Source organism: Alexandromys fortis, unplaced genomic scaffold (genome assembly GCF_014885135.2).
Source record: "Alexandromys fortis isolate MF-2015 unplaced genomic scaffold, M_Fortis_MF-2015_v1.1 scaffold_149, whole genome shotgun sequence".
NCBI lineage: Eukaryota > Metazoa > Chordata > Mammalia > Rodentia > Cricetidae > Alexandromys > Alexandromys fortis.
In genome coordinates, this window is record NW_026068025.1 from 2886515 (window position 1) to 2903529 (window position 17015).

At 39.3% G+C, this 17015-nt stretch overlaps 1 protein-coding gene across 3 annotated transcripts in view; it reads right to left on the reverse strand.

The window, feature by feature from the left end:
* Positions 1-17015, reverse strand: part of Ulk2 (unc-51 like autophagy activating kinase 2) — a 68723-nt gene that overhangs the window by 17780 nt on the left and 33928 nt on the right. For all 3 annotated transcript variants that reach the window (XM_050163612.1, XM_050163611.1, XM_050163613.1), the window contains 4 exons: positions 10381-10441; positions 7660-7797; positions 4005-4150; positions 126-206 (listed from right to left, as the gene is read on the reverse strand). In XM_050163612.1, coding sequence (XP_050019569.1) covers positions 126-206; positions 4005-4150; positions 7660-7797; positions 10381-10441 — 426 coding nt within the window. The remainder of the gene's footprint in view (positions 1-125; positions 207-4004; positions 4151-7659; positions 7798-10380; positions 10442-17015) is intronic.

Genomic DNA, 17015 nt, shown 5'->3' on the forward strand with positions numbered 1-17015 from the left:
TAGAAACATTAGACAAAAATTCTAAAAAACAGTATAGGATAAAGAATATTTCATAGCAATTCTGTTCTTTGAATAAGACTGCAAAGTATAACTCAAATTGACTCATAATAAATATATTTTCCTACCTGAGGAGTGTCTACTCCTGGCTTCATGGCCCTGAGGATGCCCACAACAGCACTGACTAAACTGTTCAGGAATGGTACCAACTAGAAATGAAACAAAGAAGAAGAATTTTCATTTTAAACAATAAAGGATAGAAATGGGCAACACACACCAACTGCTTAATCTGTAACAGTTTACATAATTCTAATTGTAAAAGATTTAATATATCTAATCTGTTTAATATATCTAAAAGGTGTCAGGAAGGGTAAGATTTTAAAAGTCTTATATAACCATAAAACAAATAAATGCCCCCAACAGGTATGTCGTCGTAGAGTAAGTACCAGAATTTGGATAAATGTGTGGCTTGTAGAGTTGCAGGCTCCAGCTGCAGTCCTTACATATCACACTGGTGCTGAGGTCAGGTTCCTGACATTTAGGTCTGTTGAACAGGTCATGGAAATTCATCTGACAGCTCAGTACTTCAGGGCTATTCTTGTAGTCTGGACAAAATGTTTTAGGCTTTGCTATAGTCTGAGACTCTTCTTTCCTGATTTTTTTTCCTCCTCTTCCAGGTGTCAAATCTGTACTTTGGTCTAAAGTATTCGCTGCTTCCTCTTGACCTTCCCCTTAGCCTTTACAGGTGGTTCTCCAAGCAATCTACTGGATATACAATACCTTCTTTTCATCTATCTTACTATGAATACAAACTGCCAGGAGCAAGAAGTTTCAGGGTGTTTACACAGACGTAAGACATGTCTACAACAGGAAAGGGCTCTGTCCAAGTAGTAAGGCAATGAGTGCTTTCAGATTTTTTTCCAGTTTATTTATTATGTATAAAGTGCTCTGTCTGCATGTATGACTGCAGGCCAGAAGAGGGTGCCAGATCTCATTACAGGTGGTTGTGAGCCACCATGTGGGGCTTGGAATTGAACTCAGGACCTCTGGAAGAGCTCTTAACCTCTGAGCCATTTCTTTCAGCTTTAAAGATAAGGTTTGGTGGCACAGAGACCACTTCCTAAATATAACCCCAGCAGCACAGACACTAAAAGAAACAATAAATGGGACTTCCTGAAACTGAAAAGTCTCTGTAAAGCAAAGGACATGGTCAAAAAGACAAAACGACAGCCTACAGAATGAGAAAAAGATCTTCACTAACCCCACATCAGACAGAGGTCTGATCTCCAAAATATACAAAGAACTCAAGAAACTGGACACCAAAAGAACATATAATCTAATTAAAAAAATGGAGTACAGACCTAAACAGAGAACTCTCAACAGAGGAATCTAAAATGGCTGAAGGACACTTAAGGAAATGTTCAACATCCTTAGTCATCAGAGAAATGCAAATCAAAACAACTATGAGATTCCATGTTACACCTAAAAAGAATGGCCAAGATCAAAAACACTGATGACAACTTATGCTGGAGAGGTTGTGAAGAAAAGGGAACACTTCTGCATTGCTGGTGGGAATGCAAGCTGGTACAGCCCCTTTGAATGTCAAGTCAGTGGCGCAGGCCTTTAATCCCAGCACTCCGGAGGCAGAGGCAGGTGGATCTCTGTGAGTTCGAGACCATCCTGGTCTACAGAGCTAGTTCCAGGACAGGCTCCAAAGCCACAGAGAAACCCTGTCTCGAAAAACCAAAAAAAAAAAACAAAAAAAAAAAAAAAAAAAAAAGTCAGTGTGGCGATTTCTCAGAAAATTAGGAAACAACCTTCCTCAAGACCCAGTAATACCACTTTTGGGTATATATCCAAAGGGTGCTCAATCGTGCCACAAGGACATGTGCTCAACTATGTTCATAGCAGCTTTGTTTGTCATAGCCAGAACCTGGAAACAACCTAAATGCTCCTCAACCGAAGAATGGATAAGGAAAATGTGGTACATTTACATAATGGAGTACTACACAGCAGAAAAAAATAACAACAGCTTGAATTTTGCAGGAAAATGGATGGAGCTAGAAGACATTATTTTGAGTGAGGTAACCCAGACCCAGAAAGACAATTATCACATGTACTCATTCATAGGTGGTTTTTAAACATAAAGCAAAGAAAGCCAGCCTACAAACCACAATCCCAGAGAACCTAGACAACAATGCGGATGCTAAGAGAGACTTACATAGATCTAATCTACATGGGAAGTAGAAAGTATAAAAAGACAAGACGTCCTGAGTAAATTGGGAGCATGGGGACCTTGGGGGAAGGTTGAAGGGGGAGAGGGGAGAGGAGAAAAATGTAGAGTTCAATACATATCAGTAAAAAAAAGGTAAGGTTTGGATCTTGTCTTTGCAGACCATAGCATGTTCTAGTGGCACCTATAAAAGTGAAATGAGGCCAAGATTTGGTTTGAAATTTTTTTTTAACTAAAAACAGAATGGATGATTAGGCTCTTAAATTTTTTTGTTTTGTGTGGTGCATGAATGTGGATGCCAAAGGTTAATTCTGGCTGTCTTCTATCACTCTTTTCCTTGCTTTTTGAGACATGGTCTCTTATTGAACCTGGGGCTCACTGGCTGGCCAACTTGCCCTGCCTTCCCTGAGGGTTACAGAAGCACACTGTTTTACATGGATTCAGATTCAGACCTTCATGCTTACATGAAAAGCACTTTACCCACTGAGCCATCTTCTCAAGTCCGCAAACTTAAAAACAGGGTCAGTGAGTATCTGGATTCTGACTACAGATGACCACATACCATTCTGGTATTCTGAGCAGGAGATACTACAGACCTAGGTACTTTGGCCTTCCTTAAGTATTCTGACTTCAGAAATGTGTTTCTTTCTTTCTTTTTTCGAGACAGGGTTTCACTGTAGTTTTAGAGCCTATCCTGGAACTAGCTCTTGTAGACCAGGTTAGCCTCGAACTCACGGAGATCCATCTGCCTCTGCCTCCTGAGTGCTGGGATTAAAGGTGTGCGCCACCACCGCCCGGCCTCAGAAATGTGTTTCTTAATTTCACTTAAAATGTAGTTTATTTTTCTGTTTGCTGTAGTTTCTGGTATTTTCTTTGTTTTAGGCTTTCTTAAACAACCACCAAGGGAAAGTAGAAGGATCTGTAACAAAGCTGCTGACATATTACCACTCTGAGCCAGCTTTTGGTCAATGTGATCCAGGACTGTTGTATTTTAACTAGTTTTCGCTCATTTGAGTGTTAAATCGGGAAACATTTGATGTAATTTAATCCATGGCTTAGGCTAACCAGAAGATAAGGATACTTTTGAGATAAAAGATAAATTTATATTTCCAACTGTCATCATACCGATTATAGAGATTTTTTTCTTTTCTCTATGTGTCTCTCTTGATCACTCTTCCTCCTTATTCTTCACGGCACAGTCTCTCAATCAGATCCAGTAGTTATCTGCTTGCTAGGGAGAAGCAGGGGGGAATTTCCTTCATCTGCCTTCCAAGGCTGGTATTACAGGTAGCTCACCAAAACTACCCAGCATTTTTGTGGGTTCTGGGGGTCAGAACTCCAGTATGCAGGCTCACCTGACAAGCACTTTAACTGTTGAGCCATCCCCCAGGTTCTAATGCAGAGATTGTTTGTTTATTTACTTGCTTATATTATTTATCTATTTATTTATTTTGATTTTTCAGGATAGAGTTTCACTGTATAGCCTTGGCTGTCCTGGGACTCACTCTGTACACCAGGTTGACTTCAAAGTCACAAAGATCCACCTGCCTCTGCCTCCTGAGTGCTGGAATTAAAGGTATGCCTCACACGGTCTGGCCAATACAGAGATTTTTAAGATGAAGTCGGGAGTAGGATACAGTACAAAGGTTAGAGTATGTCGTATAATCAGTTTAAAAGCACTGTTATCATGACTCCGTATTCCTTGAGAGTGTGCACTATCCAATTTATTACACGGAAAATCAGGTTAAAGATGATTGCATTCAATTTTCCTCACCCAAAGGGGATGGCGAGTAAGGCCTGGAAGAGCCAGTCGAGAGTCTTCGTCCTCCTGTCTGCACTGTGTCTGCTGGTACAGGAGAGCAGGACCCGACCCGGAGGAAGCCCATGGGGCTGGTGTTAGACCTTCGTACCACTGCAGATCTGAAAAGAAAAAAGAGAATTATTTCCTATCTGATAGGACCCAGAACAGAACTTTATTTCTGACAACTTCCAACAGCACTCCATGTAGAATAGTTTTTAAACATATAACACATAATGGTCACAAGGAACAAAAATAAAAAATGTAAAATGAACCAGGTGTGATGGCACATGCCTTTAATTCTAAAACTTGGGAGGCTGAGGCATGTGGAATGAGTTCCATGACAGCCTGGTCTACATAGTGAGTTTCAGGACTACATGACAAGATTTGGTCTCCGGGAGAAAAAAAAAGTAGTAGTAAAATGATAAAGTTTCCTCTCTATTCTTCCACCAAATCCTTCATGCTTCTCCATGTTTCTGGAGTATCCTTCCAGAGTTCACTAATGCTCTGAATTCATAACATTACTATCAGCTTTTAGCCACTGAGTAATACGTGACATATTAACCACTGTCAATCTGACTCAGGTCCAGTTTCTTTTATCCTCTGAAAAACTACTTAGTTTCCAGACAGCTTTTATTAACTTCTATAGATTGTTACTTATTATATATAAACAAATTTTTTAAATTAAAAAATAATGAACATATTATATTTAACCTAAGATTACAAAAGGTAAATATATTTTCCAAGAAAGTATTTTAAATAGAAGCATGGTATTTTACACTTCTGAAAAATCTCTAATACCCTGCTTAATAGAAGACATTTGGATTTTTATAATTGTTTCTGCAATCAAATTGTTATTCACTATGTTATTTTGGATGAAGTATATGAAGAAGACAAATTTACACAGGTATGTCCTAAAAAAGCAAAAATATTTTGGTAGCCTTTTCAAGATAACAGTGATATTCTTCTTTGATACTAAGCAAGCAGTGATATCTAAAGAATTAGCCACAATGTGAAACTATCCATGAATATTGTGCTCTAACATTAAAGTTCATTATTCTGAAAAGTATTGGCTCTTTGAATAAATATGTGCACCATTTTTAACACAATTTGGACAACATTGTTCCACTGACTATGCAGATAACCCAAATATTGACACATTAAACAACAAGGGCCACATTCGTACCAAAACGTCACTGCTATGGAGCTGAAAAGATAGCTCAGTGGTTTAGTGCATTGTTTGCTCTTGCTGAGGACAGGAGTTCAAGTATAAGCACCCTCACGGTAGCTCACAACCATCTGTACTCCAGTTGTAGGGGACCCAACACCTTCGCTCTCTCCTGACCTCCAAGGTTATCTAGGCACATGAGTGGGGCACAAACATACATGCAGGCATAACATTCACACGCATAACAATAAATCTAAAAAATGTCACCATCAATCATACAGAAATATCAGAGCAAAAACTAATAATACCTGTCAGCATTACAGTGGTGAGTATGTTTTCCAGAGGTCTGGTTTTGTTTGAAAACTCATTATTGTTTTTATCCTCATTGTTTTCTTCCAAGTAGAAAAACTTAGTTCATTTCTGACAAAATAGCTGCTCTACTCCCATACCATAGTTTGTCATTCTTTAAAATAAAGAGTGCTCAGTGAAAAGGGGGCTAGTTTAGCTGGCAGTCCAATCATGCAATGTTTAACCTAAGGCAAGTAAGTAATATACTACAAATGTGCTTTATTAGCATATGGGTAGCCTACCAACCCTAGGGTTGTGATTTTTCAAAGACTAGCTTTTGCTCAGTTGTTGAGGACATTCTTCATATGTGGTGTAAGGATCACAAAGACTAACACTACACTTATAAGTCATTACCTTATTCATGTTAGGACATGAATAAAAAATAAGCAGTTTTGTTCATTTTTGCTTTCTTCACCATTAATGCATACACCAACACACTGAGAAAAGCAAACTATATTCTATGCTTATTATCAAGCAGTTTTGACTATGAGCTCTATGAAGAGATCTAAAAACAACACTCTTTGTTTTTGGAGACAGGGTTTCTTTGTGTAACAGCCCTAGCTGTTCTGAAACTCACTTTGTAGACCAGGCTGGCCTTGAACTCACAGAGATATGACTGCCTCTGCCTCCTGATTGCTGGGATTAAGAACCTGTACCATCACTGCCTGGATTAAAAAAAAATCACACTTTTTCATTTTATATTAAACTTGGAAACTTTGTTGTCAGACTTTGCTTCCTTACTTATCTAGAATAGAATGTGCATAGCTTTCTATTGTCATAGAGGGACTACAATAAATCAGCATGGAAACACTGGTGGACACAGCTTATTTCTCACCTTTTGGTACTGTAACAATAAGCTATGTCATATACAAAGCCTGTTTACGGAGAATATGTATCTGACTATGTACACATACATTAATAACAAGTTGCCAGAATTACAGTGTTATTTCCTCCTTCCATGCTAACCTGATTTCTCTGAGATTTAGACCTCTATAGGGTACACTGATTTCCGTTCTGTCAGAATCCTGATTTCATGCACACGTCTGCTGTGAGGAAGTAGGAATTCTTCCATCATCTTTCTTTTCTAGAAATTTAGTGACATCTGTCACTATGGAACATTTTATTATTTTACGTGGAGTTAGTCTTTTTACTATTACCTTCGGGGGGGGGGTGTGGTATCAGATGTAGAACAAGTACACAAGACATAAAAAAACTGGCTGAAACTGAAAGTCTTCTTTCCTACTTATTTTCTCTTTCGAGACAGAGAGATTCACTGTACCCCAGAGTAGCCTCAAATTGTCAATCTTCCTGCTTTGGTCTCTCATGTGATGGGATTACAGTCATGAGCCAACACACCAGAAATACTATTTATTAAACAAGTTCTTTTTTTCTGGTTTTATTTTGAGATAGGGTCTTACTGTGTAGCCCTGGCTGGCCTGGAGCCTACTATGCAGCCCAGGCTGGCCTTGAACTCAAAGTTCCATTTGCCTCTTTCTTTTTCCAGGGTTAAAGGGTGTGTGCCACCAAAACTGGCTGGTTTTTGTTGTTGTTGGTTTTGTGGGTTTTTAAAAATTTTTTTAATTGATTTTATTGAGATCTACATTTTTCTCTGCTCCCCTCCCTGCCTTTCCCCTCCCCTTCAACCCTTACCCATGGTCCCATGCTCCCAATTTATTCAGGAGAGCTTGTCTTTTTCTACTTCCCCTGTAGATTAGACCCAAGTATGTCCGTCTCTCTCTTGGGATCCTCATTGTTGTCTATGACAGTTTTGTGTTTTGAGACAAGAGCTCATATAGCTTGGGATAGCCTTGAAATTACTATAGTTAGGACAGCTTTGAATTTCTGATCATCTGCTTTCACCTCTCATAAGGCTAGGGTTACAGGAATGCACCATCTTGCCTGGTTTATATAGTGTTTGGATTGAATGAAAGATTGAATTGTGAATGGTGGTGGGTAAACATTCTGTAACTGAGATACATTACCAGCCCAAGTTCTTTCTCAGTAATTATATTCTTAGCAAATACATGTGTGTAATGTTAAATACAAATAACCTTTGAGTCAATAACAACAACAAAACCTATTAAAAAAATAAAAAGAAAAAAGACACTGGCTTACCTTGGAGAACCATGTGGATTTGTGCCAGAGCTGGCAGTGGATATAAGATTCTGCTCTATGCGCTGATAATTCCTTACTTGAGTAGGAACTGGAATTGGAGCTGTTTCACTGTGAGGTGACACAGTAGGTTGATACTGCCTGCCACCATAATTTAAGAAAGAAAGAGTAGTCAGACTAATTTTCTTTCAGTTGACCTATTAGCTATATTTAGAGAAAATTCTAGAAAGATAAGCGATCACTTTTAAATGTGAATAAGAAATATCCTGTTTTAAAAAACATATGTACCCAGAACTCACATCTGTCAAGAACACTCCTACACTCCTGACAGCCTGGTGGTGGTGGTGGTGCACATCTTTAATCCCAGCACTCGGGAGGCAGAGGCAGGTGGATCTCTGTGAGTTTGAGGCCAGCCTGGTCTACAAGTTCCAGGACTGCCAGGGCTACCTACATAGAGAAACCCTGTCTTGGAAGAAAAAGAGTGGAGGGGGGAGAAAGAGGTAAACTCCCAGGAAATGGGGGAAATCGCTACAACACCTGTCACTGTACTGAGCACCAGGGCTAATCAGGCTGCATAACAAGAAGAATATACTCAACTTACTGCACTACAAGCTTTGACATAGTTAAGAATAGAATTTATGGATTTGTTATCATAATTGAAATTTGTTTTAATGGGTTTGGTGACACAGGCCTGTAACCCTAGCTACTTAGGAAGCTGAGACAAGATGTCTAGTTCAAGGTCTGCCTGGGTAAAGTAGAAACTGTCTTGAAATGAAACCCAGAAAACAAGCTAGGAATACAGCTCAGGGGCACAGAACTTACCTAGCATGTGCAAGGCTCCAGATTTAATCTCCAGCACTGCAAATATATACATAAACACAAAGTTGTGGAGGCCCAAAAATGTGAGCCTATTTCCACTTTGACCAAAGGTCCGAGAGTTCAAACTTAACTCTAGTCCTTCAAAGTTATTATGTCACCTTGAATAAAGGTCCCACCTAGACTTTGAACAGAGAGTTCTGCTCTCTCAAGGTTGTTGTCAACAGGTGTGGTGAATAGCCAGCTCTTCCATTTCAGGAATAGAGGATCCAACTAAGTTCCAGTTCCCTTAAGGAGGTAACTTTGGGTTCTACACAGGGAGTGGTTTGCCTACAGAATGTTTTAGTGTGAGGGTGACTTATTCTAGCAACACAATGTTTAACTATGAATGTAGCCCACGACCTTCAATTGGTATGTTCATTTCCTTATATAGTGTAAATGTAGTTTTTTGTCTTACTCCTACCTTTTGGGTTCAGGGGTATTTTAAGCAGTTGGAAATTAAAGCAGGCGAACTTTCAGTACTCACTGGAATTCCCTCCTGATATAATCCTAAATGTTTCTCTGTTTTATTATTTTCATTTGCGTCTTCATATTATTCTTATTTATTTATTTATTTAGGATTTTTGAGACAGGGTTTCTCTGTAGTTTTTTGGTGCCTGTCCTGGAACTAACTCTTGTAGACCAGGTCAGTCTCAAACTCACAAACATCCACCTGCCTCCGCCTCCCATAGTGCTGGAATTAAAGGCATGCACCACCACCACCTGGGCTGCGTCTTCATGTTCATTATATTTCTAAATCCCCATGCCTCTATCCTGGCAAGAGGTATTTTTTGTCGAGGTTGGTTCCTGACATAAAGTGAAAGTATTATTTTTTTTCTTTTAAAAAAGACATTGTAATGGGGGGAGGGGGAGGGACATGGGAGGCAGTGGTGGGGAGGAGGCAGAAATCTTTAATAAAAAAAATTAAAAAAAAAAGAAAGTGTAAGCTTTTCCTAGTACCCTGTTCAACAGATTAAGATAGGAGAACTGCAAATTCAAGGTCAGCTTGGGTTTCTGTGAGTTCAAGGTCAGCCTAGGCAATTTAGCAAAATGCTATCTCAAAATAAGAAAAAAAGGTAATGGGTTGGATACACAATCCCATAAGAATGCTTAGGTAGCGTGTCTGAGGTGCTAGGTTCAACCCCCGAACTCAAAACAAATGAATAGAACAAAAACCAAAAAAACCCCAAATAGTATGTATGCATGTTAAACACATAAATGTATAAATGTATAAATTCTGAAACAAAAAGTAAATCAAGAACAAAATTTAATAAAGTCACAAAAGCCGGGCGGTAGTGGCGCATGTCTTTAATCCTAGCACTCAGGAGGCAGAGGCAGGCGGATCTATGTGAGTTCGAGGCCAGCCTGGTCTACAAGAGCTAGTTCCAGGACAGGCACCAAAAACTTCAGAGAAACCGTCTAGAAATTCCAAAAATAAAAAAAAAAATAAAAATAAAGTCACAAAAATAACAAAATATGAAAAATATTTTTTAAAATGTGAACTTCTAGGGCTGGAGATGGCTCAGTGGTTAAGAGCACTGACTGCTCTTCCAGAGGTCCTAAGTTCAAATCCCAGCAACCACATGGTGGCTCACAACCACCTATAAGAAGATCTGGTGCCCTCTTTTGGCCTACAGGCAGGATACTGCCTAAATAAATAAAATCTTAAAAAAAAAAAGTGAGCTTCTGATCACCCTGCCTCCATCTCCCAAGTGCTAGGATTACAATGGTGTACCATGCCATAGTATTTATTTACATGGTCCTGCAGTGGTACCTAGGGCTCTGTGCAAGCTAGAAAAGCATTCCACCAACTGAACACATTCCCCGGGCCCAAAATATAAAAACTCTTCTGTTTTTATATAAACATACCCTCCACACATGAAGAATTCATTTGAAGCACGTCTGGCAGCAGTCCCCATCGGCACATCATCTGAAGAGAAAGAGTAAATTCCATTATATTACATGCTTTAAAGAATGGACATCTCTTCCAACATGATGATTTAGAAATAATCTGAATACAACACGAACTTATCCATTTTTTGTTGGATTTTTTGGGGGCTGTCATTTGTTTTAGTTTCTTGATGCATGGTCTCTCTACATTTGACTGTCCATGAACTCATTATGTAGACCTTCAATAAGTAAACCTACAACCTTCTTTGTTTATTTTGAAAATAGGGTCTCACTTTTTTTTTTTTTTTCGAGACAGGGTTTCTCTGTGGCTTTGGAGCCTGTCCTGGAACTAGCTCTGTAGACCAGGCTGGTCTCGAACTCACAGAGATTCACCTGCCTCTGCCTCCCGAGTGCTGGGATTAAAGGCGTGTGTCACCACCGCCCTGCGATAGGGTCTCACTTTGTAGACCAGGTTGGCCTCAATGTACCACTTCTGTTTCCCAAGTGCTTGAATGAAGGGAATGTGACATCACTGCTTGGCTTTCTGGTCTTGGTCTTCTTTATGGTTTTTGACAAATTCACCACTCAAAGTTATAAGAACTAATTTCTCCTGTTGAATCTGAACTGCAGGCCTGGGAAAGACAGTCCTGTCTGGGTGTTTCTAGGCTGTGGCTGGGCACCACCCAGCATAGCCCATGATCTTTTTTTGAGTTAAGTTCTCTAGTTGTGCTATGTTTATGTATTTCTTCACTATTCCTTCCCTAGGCTTGTGTAATTTTGTGTTTGTGTGTGGTGTAATATCTGTATGTTGTGTGTGTTGTTCCTATTTGTTGTTGAGATGTGTCTCACCATGTTGCCCAGACCAATCTGAAAGTGACAGACTCAAGGGTCCTTCCCACATCATGATCTGCGCTGCCTTTCCTTCCCGTTGTACCTGGTACTCAGGTGCGCATCACCATGCTGAACGTGCGTCTACAGTCTTGGCTTTTTGAGACAGATTCTCTTAATGGCTTAGTGACTTTTACCACACAGTTTTGCATAAAATATATATATTACATTATACCAGAACTGGTTATAAAACAAAGCGTGGATCAACAGAATACTGGAGTGCCCATCCTCTTGTGTAAGACCTCTGTGAGATTTTGAAAGCTTGTTGAATAAGACATTGTTCTTTTGAATACAGCAGCAGATACCATAGGCTATCTTCATCTTCTCATCTATCTTTTATATACATCAGTTCCACACAGTTCAGAACTCAGGCCCTATCACAGCATCCTATGTCGTTCCATGTGATACTGAGTAACAGTTGACCAAATATTTCTTAAATAAACCATGCTGATAACTTATACTCAAAAAGAAAGGAGAGTTACAAAAATTCCTGTGAATGATCCTGATAAGAAACTGAGCACTGCATTTATTTGGCACATTTTGGGTCCAGCTCAGATGAACTTATAACCTAGACGTCAAAGAACTTCTAGAATATAGTGAAATAATGTCAGGTAGTGATAGGAGGTCTAGAGAAACTAAATGAAGGCAATGAACAAAGAGTAGTGGAGCCAGACAGGTACCTACTTAAAGCCACAAACAGACCCTGTGAGAAAGGAAACTGGAAGAGACAGGAATGTACACCCGAGCCTAGAAAGACAGCTCAGCAATTAAGAACATCTACTATTCTTCCAGAGGACCCAACTTGGTTTCCACCCATACATCAGGAAGCTTACAACCGTCTGTTAAACTAGATCCAGGGGACCCAATACTCTGGGATGGCCTCCTCAGGCACTGCATTCATGTGCATAACGTTCTCCCACATACACAAGTAATTAAAAACTAAAATCTAAACAAAAATATATATGTTTCATAAATATACTTTGTTTGTTTGTTTGTATTTTCGAGACAGGGTCTCTCCTTAGCTCTGGGGCCTGTCCTGGAACTAGACCAGGTTGGCCTCGAACTCACAGATATCTGCCTGCCTCTGCCTCCCGAGTGCTGGGATTAAAGGCGTGCGCCACCACCGCCTGGCAACATACTTTGTTTTTTGTTTTGAGTTTGAAATTATGTAATTATAAAACAAAATTAAATAAAAAAATTAGTAATCCCTAGAATCCAAAAGTACATATCAACTTGCTAACTTAACCACAGAGTGGGAAGATATCTCAAATGACTTTAGGTCTGGGTAATTTGTATATCCCTAAAGACAAAAACCTCCAAAAAAGATCTCCAATAGCTTTTAGTGATTATATTTAAGTTCTATATATATTATACTATTTATGTTATAATATAAATATGTTATTTATATTATATCATATTATGATCCCATACTAGTACTTTGAAACCCCAAAGACAGAAGGAGACAAATAAGAACCTGTACTTACACAGGCAAGGAGAAGAGAAACGCTTACTACCAGAGAAATGTTCAAGTCAGGACTGGTTTTGTTGCCATATTCTTGTATTTACCACCCCCTTACCGACACACACATGCACATACACACACTCAGGAAGGTAGAAAAAAACTCTTGAAAATATGCCTCAAAAATAGGGAAAAGAACAAGAAAGAAACTGAGGGAGAAAGGGAGAAAGGGAGGAAGAGAAGAAAGTAAATTAGAAAGATGATGGGTAAGATTAGGCTCTTTTTCATCTACTTGACCCAAGGAAATAGAATGGTAAATCTATTCTAAATTTATAAATCACTATACATTATAGAACCCTAAAAAGGCTTCAAATAACCAGCAATACCAGGTACCTATTTCAAAGTGGGACTAAAGATAGATTATATAAAAGTCTGTTTTAAAAAAGACAGGCTGGGAAGTAAGCCAGACCCAAAAAGAGGAACATGGGATGTACTCACTCATAATTGGTTTCTAGCCATAAATAAAGGATATTGAGCCTATAATTCGTGATCCTAGAGAAGTTAAATAAGAAGGAGAATCCAAAGAAAAACATATAGGCATCCTCCTGGATATTAACCTTTATCAGGCTATGAAAGGAGACAGAGACCCACAATGGAGCACCAGACTGAAATCCCAAGGTCCAAATCAGGAGCAGATGGAGAGAGAGCATGAGCAAGGAACTCAGGACCGCGAGGGGTGAACCCACACACTGAGACAATGGGGATGTTCTATCGGGAACTCACCAAGGCCAGCTGGCCTGGGTCTGAAAAAGCATGGGATAAAACCGGACTCGCTGAACATAGCGGACAATGAGGACTACTGAGAACTCAAGAACAATGGCACTGGGTTTTGATCCTACTGCAAGTACTGGCTTTGTGGGAGCCTAGGCAGTTTGGATGCTCACCTAACTAGACCTGGAAGGAGGTGGGTGGTCCTTGGACTTCCCACAGGGCAGGGAACCCTGATTGCTCTTCGGGCTGATGAGGGAGGGGGACTTGATTGGGGGAGGAGGAGGGAAATGGGAGGCAGTGGCGGGGAGGAGGCAGAAATCTTTAATAAATAAATAAAAGAAAAAAAAAAGACAGGCTGGCAGGTTGGCTCAGCTGGTAAGGACGCTTGCCACTAAGCCTGAGGACCTGAGTTCAATCCCCAGGACTCACATAGAAGGAGAGAACTGAGTTCTTCAAGTTGTCCTCCAATCGTTACAAATACATATACATACATAAATGCAATAAAAAAAAACTTAAAGCAGAGCATGACGGCACACACTTTAATTCAGCACTTGGGAGGCTGAAGCAAGCAGATCTCTGAGTTTGAGGCCAGTCCAGTCTACAAAGCTAGTTCTAGGACAGACAGAGCTACACAGAGAAACCCTGTCTGGGAAAAAAAAACAAAAATTAAAGTTAGTAACATAGTAAATAATAGCATATTAGATTTTTGATAAATGACCAGATTATAACTGTTTATGTTACTGTGAGAATATGGTTATGTTTCATTATGATAACCATATTACTAGGTATTCTTACTATAAAAATATCCTATACCTTAAATATAACCACAGAATTTATTTTAAAATATACAGAGGAAAAAGCAGATAGAGAAACCCTGTCTCGAAAAAAACAAAACAAAACAAAAAGATGTCTTCTCCAATTTACTATAGGCAGCAAAGCTCATCCACAACTAAGCTCAAGACTAGATGTAAGTACTTGAGACAGAATCATACTGGTCCCTGTACTACAGAATGCCACAGAGAATTAAAGGTAAGAGTGCTACAGCTCAAATGACTGACAAAGTAAGTTATTAAGTGAAATTTTATACTAACTCTTGAAACTACAGACATTCATTATACACTAAAATACTATCAGGACTATATTCTTTAGGCAGAAGACCATGTCAGAGTAGTCTTCCCCAAAGGAAACAGTCCAATGAAATGCTACAGCCATATATACCACCCAGTAGAGACACTGAGGTAAGACACAACTTTCTTTTTTCTTCTCTTTCTCTCCTTCTTTCCTTCCTTTCTTCCTTCCTTATGTGTGTGTTTTGTGTTTTTTAAATTTTTATACATATTTATGTATTTATTTATATAGTCTCATTATATAGCTCTGGTTGTCCTAGAACTCACTATGTAGACCAGGCTGGCCTTGAACTCAAGAGATCTGACTGCCTTTGCCTCCCAAGTATTGGGATTAAAGGTGTGCATCACTATGCCTGGCTAAAACACAGTTTTCAAGCTTCCATTATGGGCTCACCTTTAATCCCAGCACTTGGCAGACAGAGGCAGTCAGATCTCTGAGTTTGAGACTACCCTGGTCTACAAAAGCAAATTCTAGGACAGCCAGGGCTACACAGAAATTCTATCTTGAAAAACAAAACAAAACGAAATCTTAATTGGCTTTATTTTCTACTGTAGAATTAGTAAACGCTTTCGCTTTGTTCTATGAAACAGAGTAAGTGTTCCATAGACTAAATAGTGGAGGTTAGTTTTAGAGTCAGAAAGGACTGGAGAAGGAAAAACAAAATAAGGAGCCATGGGTTATGGACAAGTCATATTTCTTGTAAGGTTTGGACAGAGTGACAGACCATAGGAAGTAATAACTAATTCCTTAGCATTGGGATATTTCCTGTAACTCTTTCTGTGCAAAGATTAAGGAAAGTGAGCTTAATTATGATGGCTGTTATCTCTGTAATTGTAATACTTCTGATTTCATGAGAGATCAGGTTCAGAATGATGCTGTGAAACTTCAGTGTAACGACTTCATTTTGATTACCCCCTGAGCCCTAGTCCACAGGTTAGTGTAAAGCAATGACTTCCTATAATATTTACACTTTTCTTAATTTGCCAGATTTTCAATTATAGGAGCTCTTATTTTACACTGCGGTATTTTGTTTCTTTACACTCATGACTAAGGGAATTTATGAGGTTGAAGAGGTGTCTCAGTGGTTAAGAGCACTGGCCACTCTTGCAGAGGCCCGGGTTCTGTCTTTAGCTCTCACACAGCCACAGCCATTCATAACTTCAGCTCTAAGTGGTCTGGTTCCCTTCCCTTGCTCTTTAAAGATAAACCTTTAAAAATATAGAGAATTTAACTGGGGCTGGAGAGATGGCTCAACAGTTAACGAGAACCTTCCTAAGGACCCTAGTTTAGTTCCCAGCACCTGCATGGCAACGCACAACTGTCTGTAACTCTAGTACCAGGGGATCTGATGCTCTCGTACAGACATATGTGCAGATAAAACATCAATTCATGAAATAAAAAATAAACAAATCATTTAAAAAGTAATAGAAAATTTAAAGTTTTCAAAAGGAATTAAAGGTGTATGCCACCACGACTATCTCACATCAATTAAGACTTTTTAAACTGTGCCTGCTGCTAAACCTGATGACTAAAAGGAGGAAGGAGATGACTCCTGACGGTTGTCTTCTGACCTCCAGGCATGCAGGCACACACACTAAATAATAATTATTAGATTCTTTCATTTGTTTGATCTATAAATAAATTGCAAAAGAATTTTTTTAAAGAAAAGATTGTAAATTGGGGAGTACAAGAGAAATTAGAGGTACAGTCTCTTGACACAGATATTGCATGAATAATAAAAACCCAGAGACAGATGCTGGGGTTCAACCTGAAAACCAGAAAAGTAAAGCAGCCAAGTCACTAGAGAAGTATCTCTTCCATGGCTGGGTGACCACAGACTAAACTGACTAAGCCTCTCTCTCCCCTCCCATCTTATATTTCCTCTAGTGCTGGGATTAAAGGTGAGAATCCCTAGTACTGGGATTAAAAGTGTGGTGCACCACCACTTGGATTTGTTTCTGCATTGATCTTGTGTAGCCCAGCATAACCTTGAATTCATAGAGATCTGTCTGCTGCTTGTCTCTGAAATCCTGGGATTAAAGGTGTGTGCTACCACTGCCTGACCTCTGGTGGTTTAGCTTTGCCCTTCTGATCTTTAGGCAAGCTTTATTTATTAAAACATTAGTATCACTATACACAGAGACAAATTCTGTACTCATATTTTATAAGGTACCCACTTTGAAGAAATTCTGGTATCTGTACAGACATGTTGTCAGAATTCAGTCTGATAAGCCAATGGTATTGGGGTGACCTATAATACATCTTACTTGTGGTTTTGAGCCTAGTCTTTAATGGCTGAGCCATCTCTCCAGCCTGACTTTTTTTTTTTTTTTTTTTTTTTTGGTTTTTCGAGACAGGGTTTCTCTGT